This window comes from Helianthus annuus, chromosome 13 (assembly GCF_002127325.2).
Source record: "Helianthus annuus cultivar XRQ/B chromosome 13, HanXRQr2.0-SUNRISE, whole genome shotgun sequence".
NCBI classification, from domain to species: Eukaryota; Viridiplantae; Streptophyta; class Magnoliopsida; order Asterales; family Asteraceae; genus Helianthus; species Helianthus annuus.
The window spans coordinates 167,623,243-167,642,896 of NC_035445.2; the positions used below are offsets into that span (position 1 = coordinate 167,623,243).

Here is a 19,654-nt window from a genome sequence, read left to right on the forward strand (position 1 = left end):
AACCTGCACCTCCCGAAATGGTGCTTCTGACAAGTCTTACACTTGGGCCTATCGCCCGATCGGTTCTCATTCTTCCTGGCCTCAGAGCCCTTCTTACCATCACGGTTTCCCTTATACCTCTTGCTTGATCTATGAGAGTGATCATCTTCTCGTTTCCTCTTATCAGATTCAGAGCTTCTCAGAGCTCTCTGCCTCACTGCATCCTGAGTGAGAGACAGGGATAAGTCGGTGACAGATCGAAATGTAACAGGTCGCGAGGCCTTTATACTGGCTTTGATTTCTGGGGCCAAACCCCCAATAAAGCGCGCGATCCTCTTAGGTTCAGGGGTTACCAGGTAAGGAACCAATCTAGACAGTGTGTTAAAACTGGTGAGGTACGCCTGGCAGTCTAGGTTTTTCATGGTCAGAGATAGGAAATCCGACTCTATACGCTCAACCTCATGCTGAGGGCAATAGTTTTCCTTGATAAGAGCAACAAACTGCTCCCAAGACATGCTATATAAAGTAGCTTTCCCAGACGCCTGAATCAAAGCTCCCCACCAAGCCAACGCTTCACCTTTGAAGGATTGTGATGCAAACTTCACCATATCTCTCTCAGCACATCCACTGATGTCTACCACAGTCTCGATCTCGTCAAGCCATGTCATACAATCAACTGCCCCCTTCTCCCCTGTAAACTCCCGAGGTTTACATGACACAAAGTACTTATACGTGCAGCCTTTAGCACGTGGGGTTTCATCATCCACAAGCTTTCTAGGGTGAACACTGTTTTCATTGGAGGAATGACGATCCTCATCTTTCTTTGGTTTGGGAGAAACAGGTGGTGGCTTGTTGCGAACCTCAGAATGGTTCTTTGGCTTAGCATGAGGTGTAGACAGGGTTCTACTGCGGGTTTCACTAAATTCACTGTACTGTCGCGCTAAGGCTTTGTCGATAGCTTCATTCACGATTGCCTTCAATTCGGCACTGGTTACTAGGAACTTTACATCATCCCGGTTCTCAACCGAGTGGCTATTGGCTTCCTCTGATCTAGTCATGTAGCTTCAACGCTACATATCATTAATAGACAAGGCTTTACTTAAAGGCTCTTTTATAGTATTTTATGTTTTATTAACCAAGGTTTTAAATTGCCATTTTAGGTTAATTTATTTAAACATCAGGATGTTATTATCCTATAATACTTTAATCATTAGCACAAAGGCTTAGTCACGAGGACAATTCAAAATATTTTAATACCCAAGATTTTAAAATATCTAGGTGTTTTAGGTCGAATCATAGTTTTATACCTTTAATTAACAGGGAGTCATAAGCTACCACTGTCCTTAGTCACGGAGGACATTTAATTATTGCCCAAAGGCACTTCACTTTCAAAGAAGTGGTTAAATAAGTTAAGGGAATTCAGAAATTAACCCAACATATATGGCCTGTGTGACTTTACTGATTCACAGTTTGCCAAAAATCATTAGCATACTAGATGTTAATAAAGGGAATCTTTTATGCGGGGTATACCATCTTAGCCGGTTTTAACAACACCAGGGCTAGGTTTTACCTCTAAGATTCTTTTAATAATTAGCGCAGAACAGTCCTAAATTGAGATGTTAATTATGGATCTTAACCAAATCATGGAACTACCACCTTGGCTTTGATTTATAAAGCTAGGTCTAGGTTCACTTTAGATTTTACCAATTAATTAAAATGGCAGATCCTTTAAGTATTTATCTTTATAATTTAAGCATGCAAGCAATAAAACTTAATTAAAACATCTCACACAAAATTTTAAGACAGTACAATACTTGCCCAAACGGGACTTCTACAAAATAAATAAAAATGCCCGCGCAGGGGCGAGAAACAAGAACAAACCCACGCAGGGGTTAACTAACCAAACTTGCTCACGCTGGAGCGGAATACAACAAGCTCACGCAGGAGCTGAATACAGAAACAACAAGTCCGCACAGGGACTGATTACAACCAAACAACAGCTAAATAACAAGGGTTCTCAATGACCCCTCCTTTTCGATTTCCCCTTAAGCAAGTCCGATAGCCCCTTTAAGAAACCTTGCCGCTCTTTGCGGTCTTCGCGAACTTCTTGCTCGACTTGGTTCAACCTTTCTAGTACTTCCTGCTGAATCGGTGGTTGAGGCGGCTGATACACCGGCGGAGGTGGTGGCTGATGCTGATACCCATATGTCGGGTAACCAGTAGTCCATGGCCCTCCATATGGCCCCTCAGGATGAAGAATATTGTAATTCTGAGCTACTTGGTATGGATCTACCTCTGCGTAACCGTAGTTATAGTTGTAGTGGGTGTGCGCCGGCTGCTCAAAGGGGTTGTATGCCGCTGACCCAGCATACGCAGGAATCGGGTTATCGAAACCCAAAGGTGGTATCACAGGTACAGAGTTAACATCTGGTATAGGGCTTGACGGACCACCTTCATACGGGTCTTCTTCTTCCTGAAGTGGCGGATAATGGCTGCCGCTAGATGGCTGGGGAGTAGCAATCCGAACCCCACCTCGCACGGACATACGTGCGTTTGATCTTCTTCGCCTCGGTGGTTCCGGAGGCGGCTGCTGTTGCTCTACTGGCGGTGGTGGCGGCGGCGTGACTGCCACAAACTGATGACCCTCCGAAGGATCTTGTTGCTGCTGGTGCGGTTGGGATGACGAATGCTCAGACGGGGTGAAGTACCATTCATACTGGTTGAATCTCTCCATATAACTGTCCGGTCCTCGGTATGGTGATCCATGGAAGGATGACCCATCTGATATTTCTATGGGGTGATTTGGTGTCCCTGATGCAGGTTCCATGGGGTCGGTGTCCTCATCCATGTCGTTTTCCTCTGGAAAGTGGTCTCCTGGTCCGAGTGGGTTGAAACCCACGGGTTCAGGCAGATGGTTAGCCGGGTTAAACCGGCTTCGGAAGACTGCTGTTGGGCTGCCAAAGGAATGGTGAGAATTGGATCTTTGGAGAGGTATGAAAGATGGAGGCTGGTTATTGGGCTCGTTTTCAGAATTGGGCCCAAATGAATGTTGGTACGAGGGAGAGGAGCTAAGGGATACTGATCGCCTTCCTGGTTCGACATAGAGTCTCCATGGTTCTTGCGGACTGGTGCTCATGGTGATGGAAGGAGTGCGTCGATGTGACGGCCCGGCATCGTGATCATGGCCTGTCATGTGTCCTTTGCCTCGACCGCGAAGAAATCTGGGTGGCATGACGACCTGCATAAAATATTCAGATAACAGCAATATAATAAAGACTCAAAAATTAAAATAAATTCAGAATTTGTCCTATGTTAAATGTCTAGACTTGGAACTCGAAGGATGTGCAATTTGTGCACTGAGATTAAACACAAAAGGCTAGTGTTTAATTCACTCAGTGTTGGCTCTGATACCAACCTGTCACACCCCTAATTTCCACGTGTCACCGGTGGGCCCGGTGGGGGATTTCGTGACGCAGTTGATATCATCATATGTCAAACAACACAAATATATAATGCACAGCGGAAGCAAATGAATATAGATTTATTTTAACTATTAATTGTAATATCAAGTATCACAACCAGTCAAAATAGATCCACAGGCGGATCGAAGAAAAAGAAAGACATTGTTCAACAGATTACGCATCCCAATAGCTTGCGAGACTCTAAGATGCTCAGGAGAAACCAGCCTATTGCGTATAGCACCTGCACTTAATCTTTTTGGGGAAAATACGTCAGTTTGCACTGGTAAATACAATTTAACCGACTCATTTTGAAAACATTTGAAAATTTGGTTTTAAATGCACAAGGCACAAAACATTTTTATAACTTGGGAATAATTAAACAGAGTTAAACTTGTAAAAGATTTACATGTCTGTAGGCGTTTGGTCGCCCGAGTCGTATCGGGTTTAAGGTTAAATGACACATCACATGGTATAAGTCCGTGGCGGGAAGCCAACGTTAATACCTTAAAATAATGGACATAATACCGGGTGTACGCCTACACCCGGGTGTCAGGTCGTGGCCATAATAATGATGCCAAGGATATCCGGGACAACGGTCATTAAGCTCCCAAAGGCACAAATACAAACAACACCAAGTTTTTAAACGGGTCACATTGATAATACCCAACTACTAATGAGATGGGGTCAATTGCCCGACCAAGCGGTATTTTATATACCGTACCCCCAAGCCCGTATAAGGGAAAATAAGTTAAAAGCATTTACCTGAGCAAGTATAACCACAATTCAAAAGTGCACGTGTCTTTTACTGGGCTCCTATTCTGGAACGAAGGTTATAATAACCTATTAGAATCCTAACGGGTCTTTTATCATAGCCTAAGCTTAGACCGGTTAGACTCGAAAGATTAAATATGGTTTAATCGCGAGGAATGCGAAAACCGGGATAGAATATGATTTAGACCCTACAAGCTTGGATACTTGTATAATATGGGTAAACTAAATACATTCAGAAATTTGAGACTTAGATGATATGGTTTGACCCGTTTCGGCTAATATGCGTGAACTAGTCACATAAGCCGATCCGAACGCGAAGGTGCGTAACGAGTGACCATATAAGTCCTATGCAAGTTTCCTGAGATTATATGCACCTAATATGTTGTAACATCAGAAAGATATGCCCAAGTATGCCCCGAATGTTTTTATACGCCTAATACGCCTCATAAGGGCAATTTAGTAATTTTACATAGGCTAAAAAGGATAAAATGGGAATTCTGAGTTTCCAACTTTAGGCTACTGTTAAAATGTATATTTTTATAAAATATATCAGTAGGTATTAAGTCTTTTATATAAAAACTCATTTTGACATATACTATGTCGTAAAAATGCCTAAAAAGGCGATTTGGAGCCATTTCCGGGTTTTTATAGAAAAGCTGATATTTTTATATTTCCAGAAGTCTTATTATGTCATATTTAATATAACAAATCAGTAGAAAAAGGTTTCGGGTCAAAAGGTTATGTAAAACTCATTTTATGACCGAAAAGGGTAAAACCGGCATAAGCCGAAATAAGCTTAGAACACTAGGTTAAGCTCAGCCTAAAAACGAATAAAAATCTCCAAAAATCCTAAAATATTATTTTATAACAGAGGGTATAAAGTCTTGGTATAAAATTCGGGTTTAGATAGGCTATGCGTTAATTACGCTAATTAACTAGTAAAGAAGCTCTTAATTACGCTAATGGGCATAACTCATGATCTAGACCTCAAATTGATACCAAATTTTTGGGGACAACTTTATATTTCAGTAGCTAAGGTGTCCATCCTTTTATATTTTTAAAAATTATGGTTCTTGGACATTCGGGCATAATGGTCAACATATGGCATTTTAACGGAAACATGCATACGAACTAGATGTCTATTGAACCACATTGTATAATCACAGGAGGTTATACTAACATGTTAATAGGTTCAAAAGAAGCTCTAAGGCATAATCAAACTTGACTAAAACGGGTCAGAACTGAAAGTCAAAGCGAAAGTCAAACTATGCGACTTTCGGTTCCGAACCGGGTCTAAACAGAAAATTGTCGATTTGAACATGTTGGAACATGTTCTTATACTTATTACCAAGTTATATTAGTGTTTAAACAGGTTACATACCACCTACATTGCTAATTATGCATTAATTCGAAAATAAGCATTCTGTTGACTTTTTATAGCTAGCTTTGACTCGACAATTAGCATGTTTAGAGTGGGAATCTGGAAATACCCTTTTAAGGGTTTGTTACCCACTTAATTACCTTCCTAAAGGTACTTTTAATTCGTGATTAGACAAAGCGCATTATGCTTAATCACGAAGTCAAACCTTAATTACGACGGTTTGACTTTTGCTTAATTAGCTAAGCTAGAAAGGATTAGAGATGGTTAAGGACACTTACAAGAGTCCTAAGAAGGATTATAGAGCCTAAGAAAATGACTTGATGACCAGAGGAGCTCCAGAAAACTTGTAGCCAAAGTTCCAAATAAGTGTGACCAAATGATCAAACCTCAAGTCCTTTATATAGTGAACTAGGAGCTTTAGGATTATGCCAAGCAACTCTAGGATAGTTATAAGATCATAACATTTGTCCCTAAAGGTCTAAAAACAGCCTATGCAGCCCATGGTAACCAAAATTTACGAAATAAGTCGGTTAAATGTTTTGGACAGGCAGCTGTCCAAATGTTACTGCCAGCGACGGTCTTACGGACCGTAAGCTTCGGGCCTTACGGTCCGTAAGGACCTCTTGCGGACCGTATGATAAACGCCTTGTGGTCCGTAACCGACCTTGCTGAACATATTCAGGTGCCTAGCTTACGGACCGTAAGCCTAGGGCTTTGCGGTCCGTAAGCGATGGTCAGAAGACAAAATTTTTGCAACTTTAAAGTTTTGACCATGCACTTACAAAACCGAACAATGTCTAACTTTTGCAGCCTGTGGGACCACCTGACCAGCCTTTGCATGAAGAGGAAGCTCTTACATGTTTCCTATCTCAATTCCTCATAAAAGCTTTTGACATTTGACGGATATTTCAAGAATGGGTCTTGCAAACTCATTTGATTTGGATAATTATATAATTTAATATTAACCATGAGGATTTTATTAGATTAAGAGTAGTAACAACCTTTTCTTCCATTGTCCTTTATAAAGATGAACTTTATTTATCGAGAACAACCGGTTATTGAATGAGATGATCATAAACTGATTTGAGGATCTTGGGATTTATAAAATGTCGGGTCGCTCAGAGGTGATTTAATAACATGTCGCCCTTGGGTCGTTCAGCGGTAATTAAAATACATGACGCCCTTTTTAATAATCCTACCACATCTCGTTATAAAAATCCGGTTTCTCTGACACGTCTGTCACAGAGGACACGTGTCTTTATTCAATTGGACAGGAATTTTCGAGGTGTCACATATTCCGCTTCAAAGATACTTGGTGATCCCGCTTGAAACCACATTTCTGATTCCGCTTCAATTCAAGGTTTCGCTTGAATTGTGTTGACTGATTCCGCTTGAATCAGTGCTTAGTAATTTCGCTTGAACAGTTGCAGTGTGAAGTGTGTTATTTCGCTTGAAAGACAGTTGTGTGATTTTTCCGAAATCCGGAAAAATGGATGAAGAATTTTACAACGCGTTTGCTACTCTGGTTACCCCGATCAGTCTTGCACAAAACACGATGTTGGAAAACGAAACGGGTACTATGCAAAAACCTCCCAAACTCATGAACATCGAGGAATATAAATGTTGGGAAAGTCATTTCGAGAATTGGGTACAAGCAAACTATCTTGATGCTTGGGAATGTGTTGAAACTAAGTATGTGAGACCGACAAATGATGATGAGGAGATTATTCCTATTAAAGATCTGAGTGCTGAAAACAGGAAGAAATACAAAGATGAGAAGATGATGCTAAATCTGCTACAACAAGTTGTGAAAGAAGACATCATGGTCTTATTGCAACATAACGGAAGTTCTTATTCAATTTGGAAAGCGTTAAGATCAAAGTTTGTTGGTAGTCAAGAGATGATCAAAAACAAGAAATCACTTCTGAAGAAAGAGTTTGACTTGTTTCGAGGGTTGAAAAATGAAAGCACAAAGCAAATTATTGAAAGATATTGCAATCTTTTAGCTGACATGAGAAGATTAAGCATCGAAAAAGATAATGAAGAATTGATTGAAAAACTTGCAGATGCTTTGCCACACGAGACTAACAAGAAAGGGTTCAGCCATCTGACACTTAGCAAATTTATTGAAAAGATTGAGGCTCAGGAGATGGAACAGAGAAAGATCTCCAGAATGAAAGACTTCGATGGTGAACAAGATATAAGTCTGTACTACAAGGCAGGGTTGAATGATAAAACAATCAATATGTCACCAAAAGTTGAAACTGCATTCAATGCTAAAGGAACATCAGGAAGCTCATCTAAAGGATCAAGCAGCAGTACAAGTTTTTCATCATTTCCATCGTTTGATCCGAACATTTCAGCAACGAAGAATGGGAGAAAACTTCAATGCAACATTGTTTTAAATCTTGAGAATGATCAAGATTATTCAGAGGAAGTTGCTAAAAATCACATGTCTTTGTTGGGAATGGTTTTAGAATCATATAGTGATTTTGTGGCTGGAAAGATCGGGAATCCAATGCTTACAAAAGAGGATTACGATCAAATTGATGCTGAGGAGATGGAGCTAATGGATATAAAATGGTGTTTGGCCAGTGTGTTGAGGAGAGCTGAGAAATTTAAGCAGATCACAGGAAGAAATGATCTTCGTGAGTCTAATATTTCTACTTTGGGTTTTGATAAATCTAAAGTCACTTGTTTTCGTTGCAGGAGAAAGGACACTTCAAGAGAGAGTGCACCAATCGGGAAGCAAGTGGAGCTCAGAATCCGTTCAACAACAACAATGATTACTACAGGAAGGCCATCTACCATCAAGTTACTCAACAACCAACTTAACAGCAATAACATCAGGCACAAACCACATGGGAGAAATGTGATTGAAGATTTGTCAAAGAGAGCATGTATGGTGAATCAAGATGAGAAGAATTCATCATCAGGGTTCAGCTGGGACAAGTATATTTCATCTGATGCAAAAGCTTGTGTGATTGATCAAGATGATGAGAAGATGCCTGAAGGGTTTAGCTGGGAGAATTTTACTTGGGATGATTATATTCCAGATCAAACTCCAGATCACACAGCTTTTGTTGCTAGAATTGAAGAAGATAGCGATGATGATGGAACTGAGTATTATGCTAAACAAATGAGAGATCATTTGAAGATGTTGGAAGAAAGTGACAGTGAAGATGAGAAAGCCAAGAAGAAAAAGAAAAAGGTAAAGACACTGGTGAGCAGTGACGATGAATCAGTACCGGTAGTAAGGCAAAAAGTGAAAGAAGTTCCAAAGTTCAAGATTGATGAAGAAGCTGTTGCGAAAAAGTGTCCAGTGATGTGTGAAAATTGTGAAGAAATGAAGAAACAAAACAGTTCGTTGATTCACAATATGAATAGATTGAAGGAGTCTTATGATGCGCTGAACAAAGCGATGAATATGTACAATGACACAAGTGAAGAGCAGGCAACGACAATGAAGACGCTTCAGGTAGCTTTCATGATCAAACAGAAAGTTGTGAACAACTACATCGAGAAGTGTGCCGCTCTTGAACAAAAATTAGAGCCTCAAAGAATTGAGACTGAAAGAGTAAATCGTTTATTGAAAAGTTACTCATGTACTTCTTATGTCATTGACAGGATCTATCTAACTGTTGAGGGCATGAAGGCATTCGAAGAAGATGAGGTAACTGAGGAGCAAAAGACAACTGATGATAAGACTTTAGAAAGGAAGATTGAGAAGAAGAACGACACTAAGAAGAAAATTGACAAGAAGAATTCTGGTAAGAAACAAGGTGTCAGTTACAACAAGTGTCCACCCCCACTGGAAAATGGATATCTGCCCAGAAATCCAAATTCTGAAAGAGTCAAAAAGGCTACAAACTTACAGTGGGAGTCGGAGTCGTCAGTCAATGTACCAGAGAGTATTGATGTCACTTTTACAGCGTCTGACACTGATCAACAATCTCAATTGATGAAGATAGTGGTGGATCATGTGTTAGATAACGATGACACATAGGAGTCAAAGTCGGAGTCTGCGTCAGAGTCAAAGTCTGAGTCCAGTACTCTGGGTCAAGATGAAAAACAGGGCAAAAGAGTTTACGACAAAGAATTCTTGTTATCAAAATCTAATTTGAAGGAAGAAACGTTCAAAGTTGCTTACACTTTGAATGATTCTGACAAATTATATTTTGATGAGGAATTTCCAATAAGAGGTGTCAAAACTGAATTTGATCAAAAAGGTTTTCAAACTCACAGAAATTAATATTTCTGAAATAAAAGATTTACATCTTAATGAAAAACCTAAAAAATACACCTCAAGAGTACAACAACGTTTAAACAAGAAAAAAGGTTTCAATCCTGATTCTGGTTTTCAAAAGAAACCAAATCAGAATAGAAATTTCAAAAAGAAAGGTCTCGGTTTATTCCAACTGAAAAACAGAAAAATGAGAAATATGTTAGAGATTTTAAATCAAAGATGTCACAACCCCCGATCCCTTATCCAAACACAGGAACGGGCGGCCGTGAGCCAGTTTCGGTGGTATCGCGTATTGTCTAATTTGGCAGCGGAAATTTTCATCAGGACCATAGTCAGGAAATATTTTATCAGAGTAAACCACCACATTTTATAACATTAAATACATGGGTAAAAACCCAAGTTTGTAGTACACACGTTTTCATAGGAATAAATCCTATTTAGTTTAATAAAAACATCTATTTTATTTTAGGTAACTTTATTGCCACTTTTCCAAACCTTCAGTGCTCTCCAGCTGGCTTTTATTGGCTTCACACTAAGTTACCTGAAACACGTGTTTAAAACATTTTATCAGCAAGAAATACTGGTGAGTGAATCCCAGTTTAATCCAGTTGAAATACCAATCATTTTTACAGTATTGAGGGCATATCCGCAATTACATTTGTTTCCAAGAATAACAATTAACATCAGTGGTACTGTCATACTCAACTTGTGGAATGTTACCACGCCAGTAACAAATTTTGTATACAAAACCCCAACATACCCACTATAATTGTATTCTTTACAAATACTCAATAACTGCTATGTATATATTTAATTTAGTGAGGTTTTGTAAAAACAGTAAACAAAAAGGTTTACAAAAGGTGGATCAACTCACATTGCTATTATAGGGCTTTCCTTTGTGACTTCCTGGTTATAATCTAATTAAATAAACAATGCACACGCGTTAGTATAATAATCCATTTTAATATTAGTAATACCCTCCCCGAGACGGCATTCCAACGACTACGTCGGGCAAAACCACGATAGCCGTTACGGAACCCTAGATCAATTGGGAAGAGTATCTAATACGTATCCAGGGGTTATGATACTTACAACGAGGCAGAGCTTCGCTAATTAGGGGGTATTAGACCCGAGTATAATGCCCACTATTTAATTTTGAGAGAGAAAGAAATGATTTTGAACTAAGCAGACTGAAGGCCCGTTGCCTCTTTATATAGTGCTGAAATCTGTCTTCCTCGCGGCCCGCGTAACATTAGGGCAGGGCCTACGCGGCCCGCGTCAACCCTGGTCAACAGGGTAGCTTGTCCGGGTCATTACCTAGCTTTGACATGTGTTGGGCCATATGGCGGCCCAGAGCTGCGCCACCTTTTAGATCCCACGCGGCCCGCGTAAACTTAACGGGTAGCTTACGCGGCCCGCCTAGACTTAAAACTTAAAGAAATCAGGTTTAACCTTTAAACCGCCTGCGTAAACTAAGGGTGAGGGTTGTCGCGGCCCGCCTAAACTTATATTTTCTTGTTTTTAATTATTTTTAATAATATATTGTATTTCGGGCTCGGTTTTCACATACGGGGTGTATTTTAGGAAGAGTAGGGGTGTCAGGGGCGTTTTAGGAGGGTTGTTCTATTTTGGTTATCACTCCTGGGTTATTTAATAAAATATATAGTACACTCACACTTAAGTATAGTAACCCAATTCTACTTTATCCCTACGTCACGAGATAGAACCCCAATGAATTTAGGCAAAGCCTTGACATACGTTACGGGGCCCTACGTCACTTGGACAAGGTATTAGTGATCATGGGCTACAATACTTAAAACGGGTTAGGGCTTTGTAATATTTAGGGGTGAATAACTAAAGAAAACGAGGTATTTTAGAGCAAAAGAGAAAGAAAGGAGGGTGTGAGCATTTGTGAGAATTCATAATCTCCTGTTTATACTGAAATCTTTGAATGGAGTACACGCTAGTATTTTGTTCCTAGGATGACACGTACACAGCTTGAAAGGATGGCAATTGATTTTCTTATACACGTATACTTCTTTATTAAATGTTTTAGATATGAATGTTATTGTCTTCGTACACCATTCATTTTAGAATTCACATGTTAAGTTTTCTAATTTATTGTTATTTATTATTATTTATTTTAACTAATTTAACTACTTCACTTATTTGTCGCTTATAACCTCTTATAAAATACTGAATATGCCATTAGAACAAGAATAATTTTATCTACAATTTGAACCAAGTTTCATTAAAAACGGAGTAGGTTCAAATATAAAGTATTTTTATAATTTAATTATTAAATGGTTCCTACGTTTGCCAAAACACCTTATATTTTTATTGGTCAACTTACCCATGATGTATCCTTTTAATAATATATATACATATATAAATAAAAATTTTGGGAATGTTACAAAAGATGACATTTGTTTCAGGAACGTCAGCAGATGAAGAAGAAAAGAAAGAGTTCTGGAGACATTCAAACAGAGAGTTCCTTGCAAAGAAGCAAGAAGAGATGAAGAATGCTGATCAGAGAAAGAAAACTCGAACCTATTTCAAATGTGGTAGAATTGGATATCTTGCAGCAAATTATTCGCAACCAATTCAAATCAAACAGGGAGTTTCTAAACTCAAAGAGAAAGTTGTTGAGTTTGAATCACTGATTGATAGAACTAAATTGTTTAAAAATTCTACTTTTGAAATTGGTGAATGTTCGAACAGGTTTTACAAGAAGAGAGCCAAATCCGATAACCAGAAGTGGGTTGTTAAGAAGACTGTTGATAGTTCTAGCAATGATTCTGATAGGTTAAAATCAGAGGAGCTATCTTCTGGCGATGAGTCTGATTCCACAAAATCAGAGGAGCCACAGGTTGAGATAAATGGTGAAAAATCAGTAACTCAAATGGATGATGAAAATTTTCCACCATTGAGTGCTGAAAATTTTAAGAAGAAAATTGGTAAAGTTGAAATTTCTAACCAATTTTATGATGACAAAAAGGAATTTGATGTCGAAAAGGTCTTTAACCCAAAGGTAAAACATATTTTTGGAAAAATGGTTGACCGAAAAGTTAAAGGGGTTAAAGAATTTTATGAGAAGAAGAGGAAAGGTAAGAAACCGAGTGATGATGACTCGGCGACACCCAAGGCTGGTCAGGCTTGGGTGGATATTTTCTTCGACTAAAAACCTGACTTGCCGGAGTTCCCAGGTTGGTAAGCGAGGAGCAGGAATCGGCATCTTTCTTGAGAAATTTACTTCGGTAATTTCGACGAACAAGTGGTATAGAGTTTTGTTTGTATGTAGATGTTTCATTCCTACAAGTGGTTGGTTTTTACTAAGTGATTAGTCAAGTTCATTAATTTGAACTTGATCTAATCTTATCATTACAAGAAATTGAAAGACAATATGATGAACCACATCCCTGAACCTACAAATGGTTTCCCTACAAGTGGTAAAACCAATCAAACTTATTTTCCGGAAAAATCATTTTGATTAAAACAAACTTAAGTGTTTTGAAATCTAAATGAGAAAATAGTTTGGTGAAAGGGGGAGGTCTGATTGTTTATGCCAAGACGATGGCGAATTGAGGCGATTTGATATCGGTTGTCAACTTTCTTGTATAGTTTGTTTTTAAGTTTTTTGAAGTGGGCCGAGAGTTTATTTTTGTTTTCAATTTTTTTAATGTGTTTGCATTTTAGGGGGAGTAAAAATTTTCAGAAAATACAAAAACATTAGAAAATTTAAAAAAGCCAAAAACATGAAAAATTAAAATACGAGTTTTGTTGTGAAAAAGTGGAAATGATAGTACATCTGTGTACTGTCACAACATGCTAAAGAATTGGAATGTATAAATGTGATAAACAATCTCACTGTGGATGTGCCAGTAGGTTTTTATACATTTAGTAGATTGTTTTCGAGATATAAACCTAAATTCAAAACTTGCTTATTTCGTGGGGAATACTACTTGGATATATAGGTAACCCCTGAAATCTTGTTTGAAAGGTCGCTCTTTCTAAAATACTATGTCTTTATGCTTAGTGATATCTGGGGTATTATCTCGGGACTTCTGCTGAATGGAAATTCTGACCTAGTCCCCCTAAATACTTTCCGCACTTGAAAAAGCGTCACCCTCAGCAATTTGATGAAACAATAAAATTGATAGTCATTGCTGTTGAAACAAAAGATCCTCTAAAGGGGACACACCAAAAGTTGAGCTGTCATCTCTCTGCTGAACGGAAGTTCTAACCTGAGCTCTCACGGTTTCGCACCTAACCCCTTACATATATCATCTGTGGTATACTCACCTGTAAGACTGAATATTGGGATCTGGATATGGGAGTATATTCAAGAGGTGGGACACGCAATTAAGTTTAAGTTCTTAAGACATTAATATTGTATCTCGAAACAGTTGAACTTTGTATGAAAATTTAAATGGGCCAGTATACTGACAATCTAGATGAATTGTTTAGAACTTAAAATGTCATGAAGCTTAACGGTGTTAGTGATATGTCTCAGAATCTGATATGATCCTCTTGCACAAACTCACAAAAATATTGTTTGTAAGTATTTCATTTCCGCATTTGTTTGTTTCTACAAGTAGTGTCAGTGTTTCTTATTAAAAAAAAATTCAAAAAGATTTTGTGTGTGTGTTAGCATAAAATTTTGAAAAAGTCTAAAAAGATTTTCGACAACCGGTATTGAAAAGCTGATTTTCAAAATTTCAAGTGCTAAACATGATGACATTTGGTTTGGGAGAGTGTGTTTAAGACTTTATATCATACAAGTGGTCATCATAAGTATTGAAAATGTTTTGTTTACAAGTGGTTCATCAGATGCTTAATGATTATAACATTCTGAGTTTGAATTTGCAAGTGGTAGATGGAATATAAATGTTTCAAAGTAGAAAGTTTAATTTTGGGTAGAGATTTGTGCAGGTTGCCAGGTTTTGATTCTGATAAGAGAATGAGCCAGTCAACGATCTTGAACCTGTGAAAGCCAGACCGTGATCCCAGCTGATTGAGAAGGGGAGTCTGATTACAAAAGAGCTAGGTTCTGATCCAGAGATTGTTGCTAATGATGAATTGAGGAGAAGAGATCATCACTCGAGGGGGAGTATATGTTGATGCAAATGATTAGAGAAGGAGTCAACATCCGAGAGAAGGAGTTTGTTGATGAAAGAGAAGAGATAGAGATTGAAGGATACTTACAGTGTCAGATACTTCAAAGAGAAGCCCAAAGACTGATAAAGACTGAAGATTCGAAGACTCGACACTGAAGACTCCGTCAACATCCGAGGGGGAGTTTGCTGGTGCATCCGTCTGTCATCTACTTCTTGTATAAATGTAATTAGACCAGGGCACGAAAAACGAGGTAGTGGGATTATAGGGTGATTCCGCTTGAAATGACCTAGGTCAGTTTCAAGCGAAATCACAAGTTGCTAATTCCGCTTGTATTGTTTGGGATGATTTCGCTTGGATTTAATCATGCAATTCCGCTTGGAAGTGTCCAAGCGGAATCAAAGCACTATATAAGAGTGTCTTTGGAGCGAAATCATTATGCACATGTTCCGGTTTGCAACGAAGTGCTGCCGAAGTGTTGTCAGAGCTGTAAAAGTCGTTCAATTAATAGAAACAACAGTTAAAAGTGATATACTAGCTGAATTGAGCTTAGTTTCTTAGTTCCCGCCTCTGAAACTGAGTTTAACTCTTCTGATCGACTCGTTCGGGTCCGAAAACGATCCTGCAAATTCCCGATGACAACTGAAGCTGTGATGACTTCTATGTGCGGCTAAACAGTTGTGGCTTCCGCCCGGATGAAGGATAGTCTCGTTTTACATTGAAACTTTGTTTTTCAAATTCTTTTTAACTTGTAAATCTTGATCACTTGTGTTGATTTTGTGAAACGTTTATTATATTTGAACTGTTTGTTGTTTATCAAGCGTATTGATGTCACACCCTGAATTTTGCGGAAGCGTGGTTATTGGTGTGACTTCTTAATACCATAGCATTCGATCATAACAATGCTATATGATAAAACCAAAAGATATTCATCCATAAAATTTAAGTTTGAAAAGACCACACATACTTGTCTGAAAACATTGACACCCAAATTAAGTTACAAACCATAACATGTTTAAATGAGTTCACAAGGACTCGAAAAAAGAACTTAAACAAACCCGAGTTTAGAAACATGTATCCCGTCCAGGAGTAGGATACATCCCCTAAACTCTACGACCACAGATGATATCTTTTATTTAGCGCAGCTTGAAACACATGCAACACTTGCCAGATCCACTAGTTCCCTGAAATATATGTAGTTTGAAAAACATCAACAAAAGTTGAGCGAGTTCATATGTTTGTATAAGTATGTGTAAACCTTTGTAGTGGGCAAACGAGTTTCTCTTCGTGGAGGCATCTTTTATAAGAAGATTGTATAGGTCAGGTCTTTATGCATATAAGTATGTAGTATGCGTATGTAATAACATTCATCAACACAAGTAAACACATAAGTTTCAACCATAACACAAACAAGTAATTTAACATTGTATGTAATGAGAATGTTGCGATTGAGCTTTCATATAACAATGACCACAATACAGTTTTACATGTTCCATAATATATCATACATCAAAAGGGACTATAGGGTCACATCACCCCTGTCCAAATCGTCTACCAACTACAATAATCAAACGTTAAAAGTCAAAGTGTGGTCTCCAAAAGGCTGCACAATCTGGGCTCAATAGCTACACTCTCACCAAAAGTATGCTACCTGCATCAAACCAAAAACCTCTAAGCCAATGGTGGAGGAGGAGGAGGTGGAGGAATGAAAAGCAACCTGCGTAAATGCGCTAAATCCTCCTCGAGAGCATGAACAATACGCAACAGATAGCTAACCTGCTGCTCCATAGTGAGGAAACGGACATCAAAACCTGGCTATGGTAGAAGTGGAGCCAGCAGAGTTGCGAATGGTGACTGACAAGTGTAAGGTGGAGGACGCGGGATCCTTTCCAACTCCATGACTCTCCTACACAGCATCTCCTGCTGGAGCTGCAGCGACAAAAGCAAATCATCCCTCGAGTATCCAATGTGGAAGGGATGGTATGGATCAGATATAGGCATCATGTTGGGCGGAAACCAAAGAAGTGACTCGCCCGTGGGTGCAGAAAAAGGGGCAGTGTGTGTAAACTGTGACATGAAGGGATCAGCTGCTGACTCGATGGTCCTTCCCCTGGACGGGGAGGAGGGAAATCCTGAAGGAACGTGATCGGTAAATTTGTGCGATGAATGTCAGACACATGTGGGTGAAACGGGGCGATATCAATATGTGCATGTACAAGTGCAGTTGGGGGAGTAACAGGTCTAACAAAAGGAGGAAAGTCATCATCGTCCTCGATCAACCCATTGTGGGTGAATGCATATCTGGGGTCAATCTGAGGTGCAAAAGGAGCACGATCAACCAGTACAGGGATCGGGTCATGTGATGGTGGTGCAACAACTGGAATGTCAACGGGTGCAGGGTCATGCTCAGGCAAAGGTTCGTGTGCCGGTATAGGCTCAGGTGCAATCACAGGCTCAGGGTCAGCTGGAGCAAGCTCAAGATCAGCGGGTATCATGTCAGGCTCGACAGGTGCCTCAAATGGCTGGTCATCGGGGACAAACTCAATCTCATGATCAGGGTCAAAGTCGTGTGGAAAGACAGGATCCAACTCATCATCAAACTCGAAGTCGTGTGGAGGAACAGGTGCAGCAGACATAGCTGTGTCGAATGAGTCAGGACCAGAATGTTCAGATAAAATCTCCATGACAGGAACCTCGACAATCGGAACAACAATGACATCAACGACTAGAATCTCGACAAGCGGAACGACAACGTCATCATCGACTGGAGCTCCATCATCCTGGGTACCCTCAGGGGGGCCCTCAATAAAGAGATCGACGTCGTCGTCAGACATGGCATCAAGAGGCAGATCCTCGAGAGGAAATGCAGCTAGAGGAAAAGGAGCAGGGATCGGAACAAGAAGTAGATCCCCGTCAAGAAGACCATCAGCTAGTGATATATCATCTCCAAAATTTGGTAAAGCAAACGGCTGGAAATCATCATCTTCGTCATTGGTAGTGTCTGAAGTGAAAACCTCAGGGTCTGTGGCTATCTCGTCATCCGAGACTATGGCCATAGGGTCTACCGTATCGGATACTCCACTCTCGGAGGAAGATGACATAGTGTATGTAACAAAACAATCACACATACGCACATATATTAACAATCATCAAGCAAGCATGTAAGCAGTAACAATGTAAGCACGTAATCATCCTAGTCTCCCCAGACTATCCCACCCAGCCTCTCATATTGAACTACCTAGCCTCTCAGACTAAAACCTCCTCAGTTTCTCAAACTGAATTTCCCAGTCTCTCAGACTAATTTTCCCCCAGTCTCTAAGACTGAACCTCCCCAGTCTCTAAGACTTGAACCTCCCCAGTCTCTAAGACTGAACCTCCCCAGTCTCTAAGACGAATTATAAACATAAGTTTTGAAATGTATTTTTGTGTCTTTTGTTTGTAAAGATGTTTGTTCCATGGATCTGGACATTTTGCGTATGCAATGTAAACATGTTTGAAAATGTTTTCGTGAGAGCCCTAATGATCGTAGTCTAGACTCGAGAAAGAATCCTAGTTCACTACGATCGAAGCTCTAATACCAAGCTGTCACACCCTGACTTTTTCGGAAGCGTGGTTATTGGTGTGACTTCTTAATACCATAGCATTCAATCATAATAGTGCTATATGATAAAACCAAAAGATATTCATCCATAAAATTTAAGTTTGAAAATACCACACATACTTTTCTGAAAACATTGACACCCAAATTATGTTACAAACCATAACATCTTTAAATTAGTTCACAAGGACTCGAAAAAAGAACATAAACAAACCCGAGTTTAGAAACATGTATCCCGTCCAGGAGTAGGATACATCCCTTAAACTCTACGACCACGAATGACATCTTTTATTTATGCGTAGCTTGAAACACATGCAACACTTGCCAGATCCACTTGTTCCCTGAAATACATGTAGTTTGAAAAACATCAACAAAAGTTGAGTGTCATGTGTTTGTATAAGCATGTGTAAACCTTTGTAAATAGTGTATGTATGTATGTCCCGGTATGAAAGCAAACAAGGAAAAAATCACCAATGGTTTGCAAGGCCACTGATATGTGTGACGGTGTAGGAAGACTCAAACCTAGCAAAGTTGTACCGGGCTTCCGGCTGGAAGACATAGTCACCCTATGGGCCACCCTGGTCCTCATGGGTATGGGCTCGCTACATCCAAATAGATCTATCACTCATGCCCCTCGGTCTTTATACGACAATTAATGGTCCCAAGTATCCGCCTACCCAATCACATGATCAATGGTTCTTTCCTAGGCTAATCATACCAATAGTATTGGTATGTAATTCTTTTTTAACATGCATTTCACCCCCAAAGTAAATAAACAAAACAGTTTAAAGAAAAGGGGAACATGAACTCATAGTATTGCGTCTTCAGAATCGTAACCTAAATCTCCTCCGCTAACACGACTCCCTACAATGTACTAATGTCTTTTTAGACGAACGGGCCGTGCCTTGCCTTTGTATTTACATTTTTGAGTTACGTTTCTTTTATGTTCCCAATATTATTCCAAGTTATAATCTCTTGTTAAAATAATAATTATTTTTAACTTTAAATTATATTTAATTTTGGAATAATTGTTTAATCAACATTTTTGTATTAATACTTCTCAAGTATTAAATTTCGTATTTTCTTTCCCAAGGGTGGGGGTA

General features: G+C 39.2%; 1 protein-coding gene across 1 annotated transcript; it reads right to left on the reverse strand.

Moving 5' to 3' along the window:
* Positions 1-1,996: 1,996 nt before the first annotated feature.
* LOC110902338 (cell surface glycoprotein 1-like) lies at positions 1,997-18,054 on the reverse strand. The gene is made up of 2 exons (XM_022149026.1): positions 17,170-18,054; positions 1,997-3,217 (listed from the first exon to the last, which is right to left on the reverse strand). Exons 1-2 carry the CDS (start codon positions 18,052-18,054, stop codon positions 1,997-1,999), a joined length of 2,106 nt encoding a protein of 701 aa, XP_022004718.1.
* Between the last annotated feature and the right edge of the window lie 1,600 nt (positions 18,055-19,654).

What these genes read in the sequence shown, in the direction of transcription:
- LOC110902338 (XM_022149026.1), bottom strand. Translation starts at nt 18,054, where the DNA reads ATGTCATCTTCCTCCGAGAGTGGAGTATCCGATACGGTAGACCCTATG. An exon ending in TTACTCCCCCAACTGCACTT is followed by an intron (nt 3,218 to 17,169) that starts GTACATGCACAT and finishes TATTTTATGCAG; the next exon opens with GTCGTCATGCCACCCAGATT.